At 38.8% G+C, this 16622-nt stretch overlaps 4 protein-coding genes across 4 annotated transcripts; 1 reads left to right on the top strand and 3 right to left on the bottom strand.

Moving 5' to 3' along the window:
• Positions 1-794: 794 nt before the first annotated feature.
• Positions 795-1738, bottom strand: LOC137731231 (uncharacterized). The gene has a single exon (XM_068470333.2). The coding sequence runs from the start codon at positions 1484-1486 to the stop codon at positions 1043-1045; it is 444 nt and encodes a 147-aa protein (XP_068326434.1). The 5' UTR covers positions 1487-1738; the 3' UTR covers positions 795-1042.
• Positions 1739-8681: 6943 nt separating this feature from the next.
• On the bottom strand, positions 8682-10230 carry LOC137730455 (uncharacterized). The gene is made up of 4 exons (XM_068469445.2): positions 9816-10230; positions 9456-9543; positions 9249-9319; positions 8682-9139 (listed from the first exon to the last, which is right to left on the bottom strand). The coding sequence occupies exons 1-4, from the start codon at positions 9927-9929 to the stop codon at positions 8849-8851; spliced, it is 564 nt and encodes a 187-aa protein (XP_068325546.1). The 5' UTR covers positions 9930-10230; the 3' UTR covers positions 8682-8848.
• Positions 10231-11595: 1365 nt separating this feature from the next.
• On the top strand, positions 11596-13101 carry LOC137731703 (NHL domain-containing protein). Its single transcript, XM_068470889.2, has one exon. It carries the CDS (start codon positions 11863-11865, stop codon positions 12970-12972), a length of 1110 nt encoding a protein of 369 aa, XP_068326990.1. The 5' UTR covers positions 11596-11862; the 3' UTR covers positions 12973-13101.
• Positions 13102-14067: 966 nt separating this feature from the next.
• Positions 14068-16443, bottom strand: LOC137730485 (uncharacterized). The gene is made up of 2 exons (XM_068469473.2): positions 16180-16443; positions 14068-14653 (listed from the first exon to the last, which is right to left on the bottom strand). The coding sequence occupies exons 1-2, from the start codon at positions 16321-16323 to the stop codon at positions 14342-14344; spliced, it is 456 nt and encodes a 151-aa protein (XP_068325574.1). The 5' UTR covers positions 16324-16443; the 3' UTR covers positions 14068-14341.
• Between the last annotated feature and the right edge of the window lie 179 nt (positions 16444-16622).

Here is a 16622-nt window from a genome sequence, read left to right on the forward strand (position 1 = left end):
AGAAAGTTGTTGTATATTGTATGTATTTTATTTTATCAACAGCCCCTTCACAGATTGCGAAAATGGTATATTTTGGTTTTGGATTGCATAGTGTATTGTCTACTGTTCGCATCTGATGACCATTTTCTCCTATATATATGTATATTAAAAATGAATACACCCAACTAGTACTCATGTACATACAAAGGCATCGTTGTCGTTATATCTTTTCAAAATTTAATTTTTTAAAGCACTTGAGTAGTCCAACTGTATGTTCATTAGATTATTAAGTAAGCAAAAATAGTATTTCTCCAATTTAATTCTAACCGTTCGTTTTCTGTACAATTGGGGAGTCCAAACAAGTGAAACTGTCGGAGGAAGTTTTTCTAACAAACGCAATTGAAAAAACTGTGGACAAAATGCACAGGTTCTGCCTTGAATCACATTCATAGTTGAGTCCACATAGCACATGCCACGTGGACACATAAGCTTACCCCTTACCTAAGCTACAAGCACATCAGACGTTCCATGATTAGAGGGTCCACAAATGAAACGAAGTTTTTTAATTAAGACATCAGTGGAAGTGCAAGCTTGTGAGTTGGGTTGTCGGATCCATACACACTCAATCAAAATCCACAGGATCGATCGCATCGATTACGAACGCAATGAAATTTCAATATTAAATTTTAAATTTTCATAATTTGGATGAATTTATTATAATATATTGCTACTATAAACCAAAATTGAATGAAAGAAAATAAAACTTATGAAATTGGAAAAATAAAAGTGATTACGTACTCTAATGCTATTCATAATAAAGTTGAACTTGAAAGATTTTATGGAAGATTATTACACAATTGGCGGGATATGAGATTAGAGCAAGAATTAACAAAATTATTAACCAACCCTTAATATTTTCCTGGATTACAAAAACTGATAATCCTGCCCTCAAACTCTTTATCCTTAACTATAACACCCAGAAATTCAATTTTATCTCCCTTATAATCATCTGAATTAATTTTGTAATACGCACTTACCATATGAATTAACAAGTCATAACTGATCACCAAAAAGCCAGGATACCCAGCAGTCCTAGCAAAACTGGCAACGCGTTAACCGAACTCCGACTGGCACTGTTGATATTCCGGTCGACAGGGTACAACTGCCCTGGTGGACCTGTGATGTATACCATCGCTGAAGGCGGTGGAGGCGTGTATTGACTAGGCGGGTATTGACCAGGCGAGTATGGTGACGGTGGATTCTTGGGAGAAGGCGGCTTCTTGGGAGAAGGTGGCGACGATTTGGGTGGTGGAGGAGGACACGGTGATGGTGGTGGTGGGGATTGAACCGGCGGAGGTGGGCTTGGAGTGCACGAGCCGCACTTGCCCTCGCCGGGCGCGCCTGGGGTGTCATCGCCGTGGACCGGGCCTACTACGTAGGCAGTCAAAAGGAGCATGCTTATTAGCACCACCAGAAGTTTCGACCCATATTGCATTTTGATCGCCATAATGCTGGCTCGTTTGTCTGAAATCTTGATGATTGTATGAATTTGAAGGAGAGGAAGAGGCGGTGGTTTGCTACGTTATTATGTGCATTGGGGGGGGGGGGGGGGGGGGGGGGGGGGGGGTGGTTGAAACTTGAAGAAAGTAAAGTGGTTTGGCTGTAGGGCTAGTGGGTTTTGGTGCGTTAGGAAGAAAGAGGATTAATTAGATGGGCAAACTGGAGTGAGTGAGACGTGTTCTTATGGGGCTCTTTTTCTACTATGTCATCGGTGGAAGGATGTTGCTTTCTGGACCGAGGAATCGCACTGCATGTATGGTCCAAATTAGTCGACCCAACCACCATTTACATTTCATATCTATTGGGTGTATGGGCGTATATACAGGCAATCATTTTTTTTAATGTACGATATCCAGAATATTATGTACAACATTTTCTGAAAGATAACAAAATCTTAGAAAAATAGTGAGGGGAAGAAACCGGAAGCGAGTCGAGGAACAATCAAGAAAGTGGATAAAAGAGAAAATGTGGACTTAATCTGTATAATATGCATTGATTGAATTTAAAGGTAACTGGTTTAATGTTAAAAATTGTAAGAAATTTTACATTTGTGAGACATGCTAAAAAAGTTCTTTTAAAAAGTAAAGCGTTTAATGGACTCTCTGTCTTCTTTATGTTCTTAGTACAATGCTTACAATGTTGGCACATGAATTAATGTTAAATAGTTAGATAGTAAAAATTCTATAAAGAGTCTCCTTAGCATATCTCATACGTTCGAGTTCGTAGTGCAATTTTAAAAATTATTGGGTACTTCAAATTTTTCTTCTTTACGATGTAGTTAACATTTGGCACGTACTTCTATGCTTGTACAGAATACGATACCCCTTAATTTGCATCATTTGAGACTGAGTTTTCATAAAGAAATTGGATCATTAATTGGAACATTCTTGTTTGTTAGGACGACCGACTCATATTTCGGGGAAATCTTCATGTTGCAGCACATGGTTGGTGCATATTCGAGATCGATGGATTATCTGCCTAATTGGTGTGAAGTTTCATCTGATAGGTTCTATGTCTGCTGAAACTTATATTATACCGACATATTAGCGAGGTCAAATATATGATGAAACTGCATGAGAAGATGCGGAAGACTTGCTGAGGAAGAGTACCACTGTACCAGTCTTGCGGAAGACTTGCAATGACTGGCTGCCAAGGCACTTGAGGCACATATACGTGTCAATCAACGTATTTGTCATTGCCTGCGTGAAGTCTTATCAATTTTAAAGAGATTCCAAGGTTCCGATGCCATATATTAGACACGTGTGATGACCTAGCCAGTCCCTAATCACGTCCACTTCCATCGTGAAGGTATCCGATGGAGAGATGTCCCTGTCTCTCTTTGGTATCCAGCATACGTTATTGTCCAATCATCAAAATGAATTATTTACGAGTTAAGCTTGAGGAAAAGCGATAATAGTTACTGATGTTAACGGTACATGTCAATGTTCATTTTTAGGATGGAAAAAAATCATCAAATTGTAGTAATGAGAACTTAATCTTGAAGAAAGGGAATAGAAAAAAGTGGAACAAAAAGCTAGGAGGATGTGGAATCTACTACATGCGTTGCTAGGTAAAGAGGCACCGTCCCATTTTCTCTTAAAGCATCTACGATTCCTCCCCTTATCTTGTTGGCTGTCATACATCCAGCTCAACCTCCTCAATTATATAAACATTCTAGCAAGAAACAATTTTTAAGAGAAATTTTGTATTTTGTCAGACTTTTAGGACAAAGATTAATCGTTAAGTTACGTGAATACTGTTCGTTTTCCCAATTAAATCCAAGAGAAAGAAACGTAAGCGGAGAAGCCAATCGCTCAAAAGCAACTGTAAAAGCATTAAAACAAACACTTGAAAAGAAAACAAAGAAGTCCAAACAATTAACCAATCCAGCACGGGCCAAATCTGCCGTCTACTTTGACAGTTGAATCCAAATAGGATCGAAACCCCTCGACTTTGATGGGCTGTGGTCGATTAAAGCCCAAAAAATCTTACAGGCCATTCAGAAAATACAAGTCCAATGTAAAACTAGGAGGAGAAAAAATAAAAAGCCAAAATTGCCCTACTTTTTGCCTACAAGTTGTAAGTCGTGTACACCACCCAATGAGAACCCATACAATGTTGAATAATACTTGCTATTCAAAAAATGAGCGTGAGGTTCTATTTAAAATTATTCGTTACTAATACGTAAAATTGTGTGTTTATAATAATATACGTTTATATTATAAATAATTCTTCAAAAATTCTTAACAAAAAATTAATTAAAACAAAAATCGTTTAATCAATAAATTGTATAAAAACAGATGAATAAAATTTAACAAAGCACTACAAACACCTATATATTTATTATATATTGACTAACTGGTCTTAGTTTTAATTCGTTTTTGCAAGGATAATCTTTATGAAATGATTCTTATAAACAAAATTTTAATCATAAGCACAAAAATCTATGATTCAAACGCGAAAAATTCTTAGTAAAAATTATTACTTGAGCAGCCAAAACTTGTTGTACAATCTTTCACTTAATTGCCTTTTTGCTCGTTGGATCCTCTTCGGATCCTCTTTGTGGGAATTCAGGGGATCCATCGATCACGATCGTTCATCGTACATCATGCAATCAGTTTTCGTTAGATATTATTTATATTTAATTTTAAATTTTAAATAATTTCTAACCGCATAATATACGATGAACGACTGTTATTGATAGATGCCCTGGATCAACTAAGAGTAAGTCCAGCGTTGCTGGACGCTCAGGGGACATGATAGAGAAAAGGGGCCCGAGGCCCTGTGGACCGGCTCCAGCGTTGGAGAGCCCGAGTAGAGGTGGAGGCCCGAGCTCGGGGCCCGTGGAGAATTGCCAGCCTGAGAGCCCGAGTGGATGTGACGCCAGCGCTGACGTCAGCTTGGCGTCAAGCCATTTTTAAATTTTTTTTTTCTGTCAAGCACGTGCACCCCACTCGCGGGTGGGGGCGCGTCGCCGACACAAAATCAGAAGAAAAAAAAAACAGTGCTTTTTCAGTTACCATTGGGAAGCCACGTGGCTTCCCACGGTACGTTCGATCTTAACGGATCTTTAATTTTGACCTTTCGATCTCAACGCTAAAAAAAAAAAAAATCTTATTTAATATCCACCGTTCGATATGAGATCAACGATGGATATTAATATGCTTTATTAATAAAAAAATAAAAGAAAAAATAGTTTTAAAATTAAGAAAAGTTACCGTTGTGACACGTGGCACAATCTGGAGTGTTGGAATTCAAATTTTTTTATATCCAACGGTAGAGATTAATTAGTTGACTAAAAATTTTAAAAAAAATTGTAAAAAATTCAAAAAAAAAAATTGTTTTTACTTTTCTATAAATACCTTCTCATTATCATCTACCTTACATCACAATTTCATATTTTCTCAACTACTTTCAATCACATTCCTTTCTTTCTCTCAAAGTTTCAATCCACTTTTTTTCAACAAAATGACTACTGATGCATGTACGAATTGGTCGCTTCTTGAAGATGTTGCGTTGTGTACTAGCTGGGTTGAAGTTACTCATAGTTCGCTTACGGGTAATGAGATGCAGTTGCGAGAAATGTGGACTCTTATTCATATTAATTATCTTGAGAAAATTGGTGGGAAAATAACCAAAGAATCGATGTCCAGTCGTTGGAAATTACTTAGCCAATCGTTGGAAATTACTTAGCCAATCGTTTAGTACGTGGAGAGACGCATTGGCACAAGCTAGTAGTAATATTCAAAGTGGGGAAAATTACTCGGATCAGGTAACAATATATTATTTATTTGATACGTAAATTTACATTATAATTATTTATTTGTTACATACTCACATTATAATTATTTGTTTGTATTATTTATTTGTTACGTACTTACATTATAACTATTTGTTTGTATTATTTATTTGTTACTTATTTTCATTACAATTATTTCTTCTCCCGCATTGTGGTAGGAACTTCAAGGACAAGCTTGGTACGCTACCAAAACCAAAAGCAAAAATAAATCATTCAACCGGTGGGAATGTTAGAATATTGTCAAAGATTGTCCTAAATTTAGAGTTGTGCCAGTCGGTCCAGAAGTTTTCATGAACAACAACCCCTCTACACTCTACACCCGATCATGTCTCGCATATTCATGAAGATGATGCAGAAGAAGTGCCCGAAATGCCCCTCCCTGAACAAGCGTCAGGTTCGACCCGTTATCCAATTAGGCCTCAAGGTAAGAAGGCTTCAAAGAGAAAAGGGAGTGCTTCCAAGAATGATTATGCAAAGTTCATGGAAGAACTTACTCGCCAAGGTGAATTGACTTTGGCGAGAGAACTGACGAAATATGAGGCTGATAAGGCTAAAGATGACGCAAAAGCTGCAGCTATTGAGAGAGAATTTCAGGCTAATAAGAGAGAAAGAGAGCTACTTAGGCAAGAAAGGGAACATGTTAGAGAAGAAAGACGGGCTCAACGAGATTGTGAGATTATCAACACGCCTTTAGAAGGGAAGTCTCCAAATTCTAAATTTTTTTGGAAGTTAGAGAAAGCGGACGTGGTGCGAAAGAGGCGTGCAAGAGAAGCGAGAGCAAGCCAAGATGGTCCTAGCACCACAAGAGAAGATCATCATAGTACCACAAATTGGTTAAGTGATGATGAATAGAGTAGTTTTTATAATCGGAGCCCATAATTTTCCAATCACTTTGGGTTGTAATTTATTATTTATTGAATATAGTAATTTATGTTGTTTCCAATTTATTGAATATTTATTCAAATGAATTTGGTAAGTTATTTATACTAAGAGAATATTTATTGAAATAACAAAAACACACCAAATAAAATTACATAAGCATACCGAATAATAAATAACTCACTAAAAAATTACATAAACATACCAAATAATAAAACACACCAAATAAAATTACATAAACATACCAAATAATAAAAAACTCACTAAAAAAATTACATAAACATACCAAATAATAAAACACACCAAATAAAATAACATAAACATACCAAATTCAAAAAAACACACTAAATGAACTTAATTATCTTCAGCTTGTTTCAATGCCCACTGGTGCTCTATCAAGTCAATTTGCCGGGCATTGTGCATGTTTGGCATTTAAAATGCAGTATATCGTTGAATGAGCCTTTTATTGTAACGTCCATCCCTTTGTAATGGCTCATGTTGCACGGGCTCATCGATTGCATCATGAGCATAATATATACGTGTTCTTGAATTGTTCATCATGTCTGGCTCATATTCATCAACGACTTCATAATCATACTCATCTTCCACAATCATGTTGTGAAGAATGATGCACGTCATCATGATAGATCGAAGCGATTCTGCATCAAACAATCTGGCAGCACCCCTGACAATCGCCCAGCGAGCTTGGAGGATACCGAAACAACGCTCCACATCCTTCCTGCACCCCTCTTGACAGCTTGCAAAGTGTTTTTTCTTTGCACTTCGCGGACGTGACACTGTTTTGACAAATGTTGACCATCGCGGGTAAATGCCGTCAGCTAGGTAGTATGGTTCGTCGTACATACCTCTGTTGACCTTATACGTGACTTTTGATGCCTTTCCTTGCAGGACATCGTTGAACACTAGGGATTGGGTAAGGACGTTGATGTCATTTTGAGCTCCCGGAACCCCGAAAAAGGTGTGCCAAATCCATGTATCAAGAGATGCCACCGCCTCCAGAATGATACTTTTTGCTCCTTTTCTGTCCCCATAAGCGCCTTGCCATGCACTTAGACAGTTTTTCCACGTCCAGTGCATACAATCAATGCTTCCAATCATCCCAGGAAAACCACGCATCTCGGCCTTCTTCAATAGCCGTTCCAAGTCTATGTTTGTAGGTTTGCGGATGTACTCAGCGGTGTAGATAGATTCGATTGCTCTGCAAAACCTCATCAGGGACTCAAGAATAGTTGATTTCCCCATCCTCATTATCGCATCCACTTGGTCTGCAGATGCTCCATATGCAAGCATCTGCAAGGTAGCAGTAATTTTTTGCTGAGGAAGGAGACCCATAGCATCAAAAACATCATTCTTTTGCACAAAGTAAGAATCATGGTTGCAAACAGCAATCATGATTTTGTTGAACATATGTCGTTCCATTCTAAAACGACATCTAAAGTACGTATCAGGGAATGCACTATTAGGGATAAAATAATCGTCCAAGAGTTCCATACCTCGTCGTTGCCTGCTTCTATCAAGGTTTCTGGAATGGCTGGGCCTGCAGATCTGAGCCACAACTTGGATGACTCGACGGGAATGTGAGGCTCTGCCCATTCTTACTTCGTTATCTATTCTTCTACGCTCCTCATCCTCTTCCCTCTCATTTTTTGCCCCATGGTGATTGAACATTCCTTCTTATTGGTTAAACAATTCTTCCTCTTCCTGATCGAGTTCCCACATCATCCTTGAGGAAGAAGAAGATATTGTAAGAAAGAAGTAGAAACTATGAACAATGATACAGATTTTTGTGAAGAATGAAGCATAAACTATGAATAATGATAAAGATCTTGAGAAAATTGGTGTGAGATTTGTGAGGATGGATGGTGGATTATATGGAGGATTCAGAAAGGATTAGGTTGTACATAATGCCACGTGGCATACCGTCATTCGTTAAAAATCTGATGGAAATCTACCCTCAAAGATTGTAAACAGATTATGACATGTGGCGCGACGTGATTGGTTAATAATCTTATTAGAAATCCATCACCAATAATTGTATTTTCGGATAATGACACGTGGCATAACGAGTACGATTAAAAAATTTATCGAAAATCCATCCCCAATAATTGTCTTTTCAAATTTTATGACAAGTGGCGCAACGAGAACGATTGAAAATCTTATCCGAAATTACAAATAAAATTATTTTGTATTATTTAATAATACTTCGGACAATGACACGTGGCGCAACAAAAACGATTAAAAATCTTATCCGAAATTACAATTAAAATTATTTTGTATTATTTTATAAATAAAAAAATACTAATATTTTATTATCAATTGCCAGGGCTATTGAAATGTAACGGTGGAGATGCAAAGGCTATTGCCAGGGTTATTACTGTTCATTAAGGGCAGTTACTGTTTATAAAATGGATTGAATAATGAATAGTCTGGGGAGGGCTCCAATAATCCGAAGAAGAATCATTTTCCGTTCTCTAAACTACTAGAGAATGCGTTGATAAAAAAACCCACTAAAGAAAGAAGAGGATACACATCCATCACCAACTCAATCGACCCACAAATGCAAAAGAAATCAAACACTCAAAGGCATTCTCATCATTTTTGTCCTTCCCACTAAAACGAAAAAAATCCATCTCCATACATCCCTACGTTTGGTACATGTAAAGGTGAGCCTGAACCCGAACGTCTCCCAATCCCGGAACTAGATTCGAGCCGTGTTCTCTTCGAGCATCCAGATTGTTCGAAAGCCGCGGATTGTCCACAGAAACAAGAGGACGAAGGAGGGCCGAACCCTTGGACCATCTCCATGAACATCGCTTGCAGGTCCTCCATGCTATAACTCTTTGCCTCTCTTCTGGACTCCGCCATCAGAGACACCATTTCTTGCACAAAATCGCCGAACCCCTGCTTTCCACATAAAAAACAGAGCAACACGAAATCAAACTCACAATTCAACACACCATCTAACTTTTTTTTAAGAAAAAAAACCCAATCAACGAAAAGAAATATCCACCTCGTCCTCTTCGTCGTCAGGATCGTACAGGCCAGCGTCGTACATTCTTCGTTTTCTCTGGTCTGATAACACTGCATCCTCCGATCAAAGCGAACACAGTAAACAACAAAGACGCTATTGACACTGACATCTTCTTTAATATTATAAAATAATAACTAATGATTAATTCAAACAGAAATCCCACCCAGTTTTTTATATAAATTTTACCTGAATAGGCTTCTTGAATTTGCTGGAATTTCCGCTTGGCTTCACCCAACAAAGAAGGAGTTCTTGTCCACCTGTCCGGATGCCATTGCTGCATAAAATAAAAAACAAGTTGACCAATACAAACCGTCGTCAAATATATGCAGACTTCATATATTTCACCAAAATCTGGGAAGAAACAATATCTTCCAGAAACACAAAAATCCAATAAAATCTAAACTAGGTTGGTTAAACTTGAGGATTCAAACTCGTATGCGTCACTCTAGCTAATGTGATTACGCCCCCGTCTGATTATATATATATATAATTTAGAAAAACTGAAAAGATATGATATTTGATTAATTTTTATATAGCTTGACTTACCATAGCCAGCTTGCGATAAGCACGCCTTATCTCTTCAATGGAAGAATCCGAGCTGACACCAAGAACGCTGTAATAAGATGGAGACCCCTGAATCCGATCACCCTCCATCTCCATCAAAACCAAACTCTCGTAGCTTCTTCAAATCCCAAAATTGCAGCAAAACACTAGTTCCTCAAATAATCTTAATTAACCAAATGCTTAGTCTGTAATTAATTAGTGACGATTGACGGAAAATATTACGAGGGAATGGCGGTGGTTGCGTAGTTTATGATGCAGTATGAGAAGACAGAGCCGAAATATCTGCTTGCCTTTCGGTTTTTAACTCAGATTTCGCAATCCGGAACGTTCCGGAAACACTTCGATAAACGTGGAATTTTCTTTCCCTAGATTTTTTCGGCATTCAGATATTTTTCTGTTTCCATGTTAAGTGCTTGGTTTGGTATGGATTTGTATGCCGGGGTATTGTCCAGCTGACACTTGTAAGTTCACGTCTTCAAACGGAAGGGAAAGATCCTTGCCGGATTATTTTCCTCGGATCCGGGAGATTTTGTAATCGTATTCATTTATCGTATATCATGCGATCAAAATTTATTTTCAATTTTCAATTTTCAATTAAATATAAATTACATAACAAAAACTGAGCGCATGATGTACAATGAATAAACACGATTACAAAATTCCCGAATCCCCATTTCCCAAACGAAATCTGCACACGTACCATTTTATAAAGAACAATCCTCAAGCTTATTCATTTAGGAGGGTGTATTCAATTGGGAATTTGAGAGATTTAAATAGATTTATAAATCTATGGCTTTTTATGGATAAATTGATTTGCAGAGATTTCATGTAAAATTTTGATTCAATTCTCTCGAAATCTCATGGGAAAATAGGAGATTTGTGGATGTTATACACTACAAAATCTGTCTAATTCCCTCTAATTGGTCAACTTTTTGAAATTCTTTAACATCAAATTCTAATTGAGTACACCTGGAATGTTATAAACTTCTTTAAAATCTTAATTTAAAGCACCTATATTTCTAAGAATATTAATAAACTATCTTAAAATCATGATTGAATACACATTTGATTTTAGAGAATCACTTAAAATTCTGATTGAATACCCTTAGATTCATTAAAATAATTAAAATCCCTCAAAATCCGAATTGAATACATCCATCTTAGTTAAAGGGCATATGTTACCACTCATCGTTACCGTTCGGCTCAATTTTATTTCTTATTTTTTGCATTGGTAATCAAATAGTTAACGAGATATTTAAGATGATATTTATTGGTGTATGTTTTTCGCAAATAATATAATGCTGATAAATGAAACGCATGAGGGAGTAAATATGAAGTTTAACCTTTAGCGATAAGTGTTATAATATAAGGGTCTTCGCCTAAATAGGTTAAAGCCAGAATATATTCAATGCAAGTTTAGTGAAAATGGAGGTCCAAATGAGAGATAGGTAAGGATTAGAGATCTGGAAGTACCAAATGGTGAAAGCTTTCGCTATCTTAGATCAATTTTATAAAAGAACATAAATTTAAATGGAGATATCAACAATAGAATACAAGCTAAATAAATATAATGAAAGAGTGTATTTAATGTATTGTGCGATCATCCTATGTGACTCGTATAGTGCTCCTTTTGCAAGAGGATTCTTTTCACAAAATTTTTAATAGTGATATATATGTTAATTTATCCTAGACGTTGCCACATCACCTACTAATTTAATGAAATCATCTAAATTTTAATCGACTTGGGCTTGCTGTTTGGATCCCTAACTTTTATCAAAAGGCCCAACAATCTTTCCATTGAAGGTGAGCTACGGCTGTTCGATTTCTCATACAGATTCATCAGCATTAGATTAGATTAGATTAGTTCTTGTTGTTTTGACAAGAAATCAAATCATAGCTCAAACAATACAACTGGATTGTTCGACAAGAAAACAACTCCTGATTGAGTTTGGTTTGCTTTGCCTTTTACTATAAATACACCGCGGTGTCGGATGTTTCCATCACTCAAATTCCACTAAACAAAACAACCATGCCTCTAATCGCATCTAAACCATCCTTAATCTCCCTCGTCGCCGCCGTTCTCATCATCTTGGTGGCCCCAATCCCATCGCTGACCCACGCCGGAAAGCCCCACCTCATCAATTTCCGATCCCCCAACCTCTTCCCCGAAGGCCTCGCCTACGACCCATCCGCCCAGCACTTCATTGTCGGCTCCATCCGCCACCGCACCATCCACTCTGTCTCCGACGCCGGCGTCGTCGATACTCTCATCTCCGACCCCACCCTCCCCGACAACGTCACCGTCCTCGGCCTCGCCGTCGACAAACTCAACAACCGCCTCCTCGCCTGCATCACTGCGATGGACCCGCTCCCCCAATTCCACGCGCTCGCTGCCTACGACCTCCGCACGCGCCAGCGCCTCTTCCTCGCTCCCCTCCCCTCCGACGACGACGGGCCGCGTCCGGTAGCGAACGACGTCGCGGTGGACTTCAAGGGCAACGCCTACGTCACCAACTCGGCCGGCAACTACATCTGGAAGGTCAACGCCCGAGGGGAGGCTTCCATCTTCTCCAAGTCACGCGCCTTCACTTCGCAGCGCGTGGACCCCGACTTGCCGTACAGTTACTGCGGCCTGAACGGCGTCGTTTACAACAGCAAGGGATATCTCTTGGTGGTGCAATCGAACACCGGCAAGATTTTCAAGGTGGACGCCGACGACGGCACGGCGAGGCTGGTGCTGCTGCCGGAGGACTTAAATTTCGCCGACGGGGTCGCGATCCGAAGCGACGGCGTTGTTCTGGTGGTGTCCCACAAGACACTGTGGTTCCTGAAGAGCCAGGACAGTTGGGGGGAGGGCGGAATTTATGACAAAATTGCCCTTGATCCGGAGGGGTTTCCGACTTCGGTGGCGGTCGGGGGGGAGGACAGGGTGTACGTGTTGCGGGGGCACGTGTTGGAGGGTGCGAGGGGAAATGTGGAGCGGGAGGAGTTTAGTATTGGGGAGGTGAGGTCGGAGAGGGAGAGCAAGGAAGACGGTGTTTGGATCTTCGTTTTGATCGGGTTGGGATTGGCTTATTTCTTGTTTTGGAGGTTTCAGATGAGGCACCTCGTTGGCAACCTGAACAAAAAAACCAATTAGCCTTTTGGAGGCTTTTTTTGTTTTGTTTTTCGGTTTTTCATGTTTTTTGTTTTCATTTTGTAGATTACTATTTTAACACTTGTAAGTTGTTTGCTCGTTTGATGAAATAGAATAAATTAGTTTTTATCATACTTTGAGCTAACGAAATATCTATTATGTAAAATTAAGTGCAATGACATTCTAGAGCTTCATACAGCTAATCTCATTTAGTAAGATATGACATTCTTGTTGTTATCGTACACTTGATCTTCCAAAATACAATGCCATGTACCAACATTGGAACAATTATTACAATATTTTGTTGAAGAAAATGAATCAGCTAAACACAAGTGATATTTCTACTCTAAGAGGAGAGAGAGGGTTTGAATTAGAGTCAAAATGAGTTGAAGAAGACCCTAATCATCAGGGCAATCCACCACTAGTGTTTAGACAAGTTCAACAGGCTTTTTTAACCTCATTTGCTACTCATACGTTGCAAAATTATAAAATATTCGATTTAAAGTGTTTTTCCTCTTTGTTGAAAAAGAAAATTCTAAATTAGTTTGACTTGATTTAAAGTGTCCAAAGTCGTTAACTAAGGAGCAAAAATATTCACGCACTCATAGGTAGGCCTGTAAACGGGTTGAGTTTCTTGGGTTTGGATTGGTTCAACCCAACTTGTTAAGCTAACGGGTCATGCGAACCTAACCCGTTAAGCTAACGGGTCACCCGTTAACTCCTCTTTTTTTTTTTTTTTTTTTGGCATTCCAATACAATTACACGTATTAACTACAAGGATGTATAAAAGGTTGCTGACTTGAATATCTAGTTCAGTTTTTGTTGCACATTAGCCTTCCGCAAGCGTTGACCCAAAGTCTGGCATCGACCTACACATGAGCCTTCCGCAAGCGTTGCAAAGATGGCAAGCCAATGAAGGTACTTCTAGAATGTTTGACGATACGTCCTTCTCTCAAACTCAATAAAGCATCCCTTCAAAACCTTCCGGATTTGCTGACTCATTTGATTCAATGGATTTTTGATGATAAAAAAAGAAATAGACTACAACATTTTGGAACCAAGAAAAAGAAACTCGAAAGAGTTGGGATGGGGAAGATATGATCAAGTAAAGCAGCAGGTATCACAAGAGAAAGAAACTCAAACATCCTTAACTAACGGGTGCTAACGGATTGTTAACGGGTTCACCCGTTAGCGATCCGACCTGTTAAGCATCCATCCAAAAATTAATATTAACGGGTCGGGTCCAAAATGCCAGGTCTACTCATAGGTTTATAAAGTTCTCAACTAACAGGGCAAAAGTCCGCACCAAACAAAAAGTTTGATCAACCCCAACAGTGGGATGACCATTTATCTGAATCGACAATTACCCATCTCAAGGGAGAATTACTTCAACAGGTGGTAGCAATGTCTGAGGCCTTTTCTCCTTCGGCGATGGCGGTGATGGGTACGCCTCCTTCCCGTCATTGGTTTTTGGCTTTGACAAACCAAACTGCTCCCTTATCTTCGCTAACTTTTCAAAAATCTTCTTCCTGATCTCGGGATTGACAACACGTGCTTCCGCAGGTTCTACTGGAAGAAGGATGACTGCTGCCAGTGTCCCAACAGGCACAGATAACATCACATCTCTTCGTGAAAGTCCGAAGGCTTTCGGAGCCTCCACTTTTTCTTTTCCCTCACTTCTCAACTGCAAAGATAACATCACATCTCAGAGATGAATTGAAAAGTAAAAGACAACTAATTGTTCTACAATCCATCGCGGGTTCAGTTTCTGTAAAAGATGAAGCTCAAAAGTACTAAACAATGAAAAATCAAGTTGCAGCCTACTTACCCTACTTCTCCGGGCCTTATGACAATTAAGAATCAAACTGCAAGACCGAACAATTAAATCTGGCTTGTCACAACTTAATCACTTTTCGAGAATACAGTTCAAGGGGACCCATAAAACCAAAAAAGACCCATCCTACTACAAAGCCAAATTTAATCCATCTTCTTAATTCGTGATCCATTTGTATCTGTGAACAGAAAAATTTATCAGTGCTTAGACCTTTGGGATGAAAACATTGAAGCTGGAGATGACAAAACAGATCATATGTTCGGTCCTTCTTACTGAGATCACCATGAATTCATCAAGACAAGCTTGATTACATAAATTATTAAGCATACATTGTGGACAGAAATTAACTCTAGCAATGTGAACCACAAGGCAAAGATTACAACACATGTGGCCCGCCTAACCGAGACCTAGTGTCAAAATCTTCGTAACTTATCTCCACCAAAAACATACGATTGCTAGATTCTATGGACAATAAGTGTGATTGTCTCTTCTCTGCTTGAGTGAAACTCCAGATAGGCGGATGCGGAGTTACAATGAAATAAAATGCCAACTATGAAATTTAAGGATGCCGCGGCCCATGTTTAACATCATGCTCATAACTTGCTTCGATATGGACAAAAGTAAGCAGATCAGCTGCTTAGAAACAACTGTAACTCATACAACCAACGATGGTAAGGGGTACCATTATGAAAAGATACACTTAGTTTCACATGGCACGAGACGATTACTTCCCATAACAACTGCATTGCAGTCTGCACTCAATGACGCAAATTAGTTATTTCCTTTGAACCAAGTAACTGAACTAACTGCAAATAGCTCTGTAGCGTCACATAACATAGGCCATATCAGCCAAGTTCTCGAGTAAAAAACAGCTAACCCTCCCTCATAAAAAACATTAGAACATCAAAAAAGTGCACGCAAACCTTACATCTTACAGTTTAAGTTTCTCGATAAATTTCCGGAAATAAGGAACATAATTGCTATACTTGGCCCAAAACAAAGCGTAATGGCATTCTAGAATTCGTAAAGCCGACCCCACTTAGTGAGGAAGGCTTTGTTGTTGTAAGGAACATAATATACTAAACTAAACTAGTCATTCATTGTTCTGAAATTACTCATGTCTTTGATCTGTAAATACGCGAACTAAATTAGTAACATTACCCAATAAAGGAAAAGCCAGATGCATTTCCAGTTGAAAACTTCACAAATAAATTATAAAAATAACAAAAAAAAAAATTGAATTTTTGTGACTGAGGTGAGCTGGAATAAACAGGGTCAATCGATTCAGAGAACAAATTTTATTATTAAACACAATACAGATCAAAAGAAAAGAACTTTAAGCAAACTAAGTGAGTTGAAACAGTGCAAGTAGCAACCTGAAGAGGAAAAGCTCTCTTCTTTGTGGTGGTGGTGGTGGTGGTTGACACCGACATCGAGCGCTTCGTGGGCAACTGGGTTTCTCCGACCGCCGCCAGAAGACGCGAACCGCCCACCACATTGCTGCAACTAGGGAATGCCATCTGTCTCTCCCGGCGAAGATCAACGGTCTCAAGGCTCCAACTAGTTATTTATTGCAGAGTTTTTTGGGGAAGAAGACCGGACTCCGTGGAGCTGGAGGGACAAAAGGTCGAGATGGGCTGGTCTTTGACGGCTCAACTTAATTTTTGGTTCTGAAGTTATTGGGCCTTGGGTAACAATCTTTCTTTGATCCGGCCTGGTTGTATTTATGAGTGATGCTTTTTTTTTTTTTTTTTTTTTTTTTTTTTTTTTTTTTGTCTAGTTAAACTTCTTATTAATGAGTGATGTTATACTCAGTGTT

Source organism: Pyrus communis, chromosome 16, assembly GCF_041283825.1.
Source record: "Pyrus communis isolate YQ-2024b chromosome 16, ASM4128382v1, whole genome shotgun sequence".
Classification (NCBI taxonomy): domain Eukaryota; kingdom Viridiplantae; phylum Streptophyta; class Magnoliopsida; order Rosales; family Rosaceae; genus Pyrus; species Pyrus communis.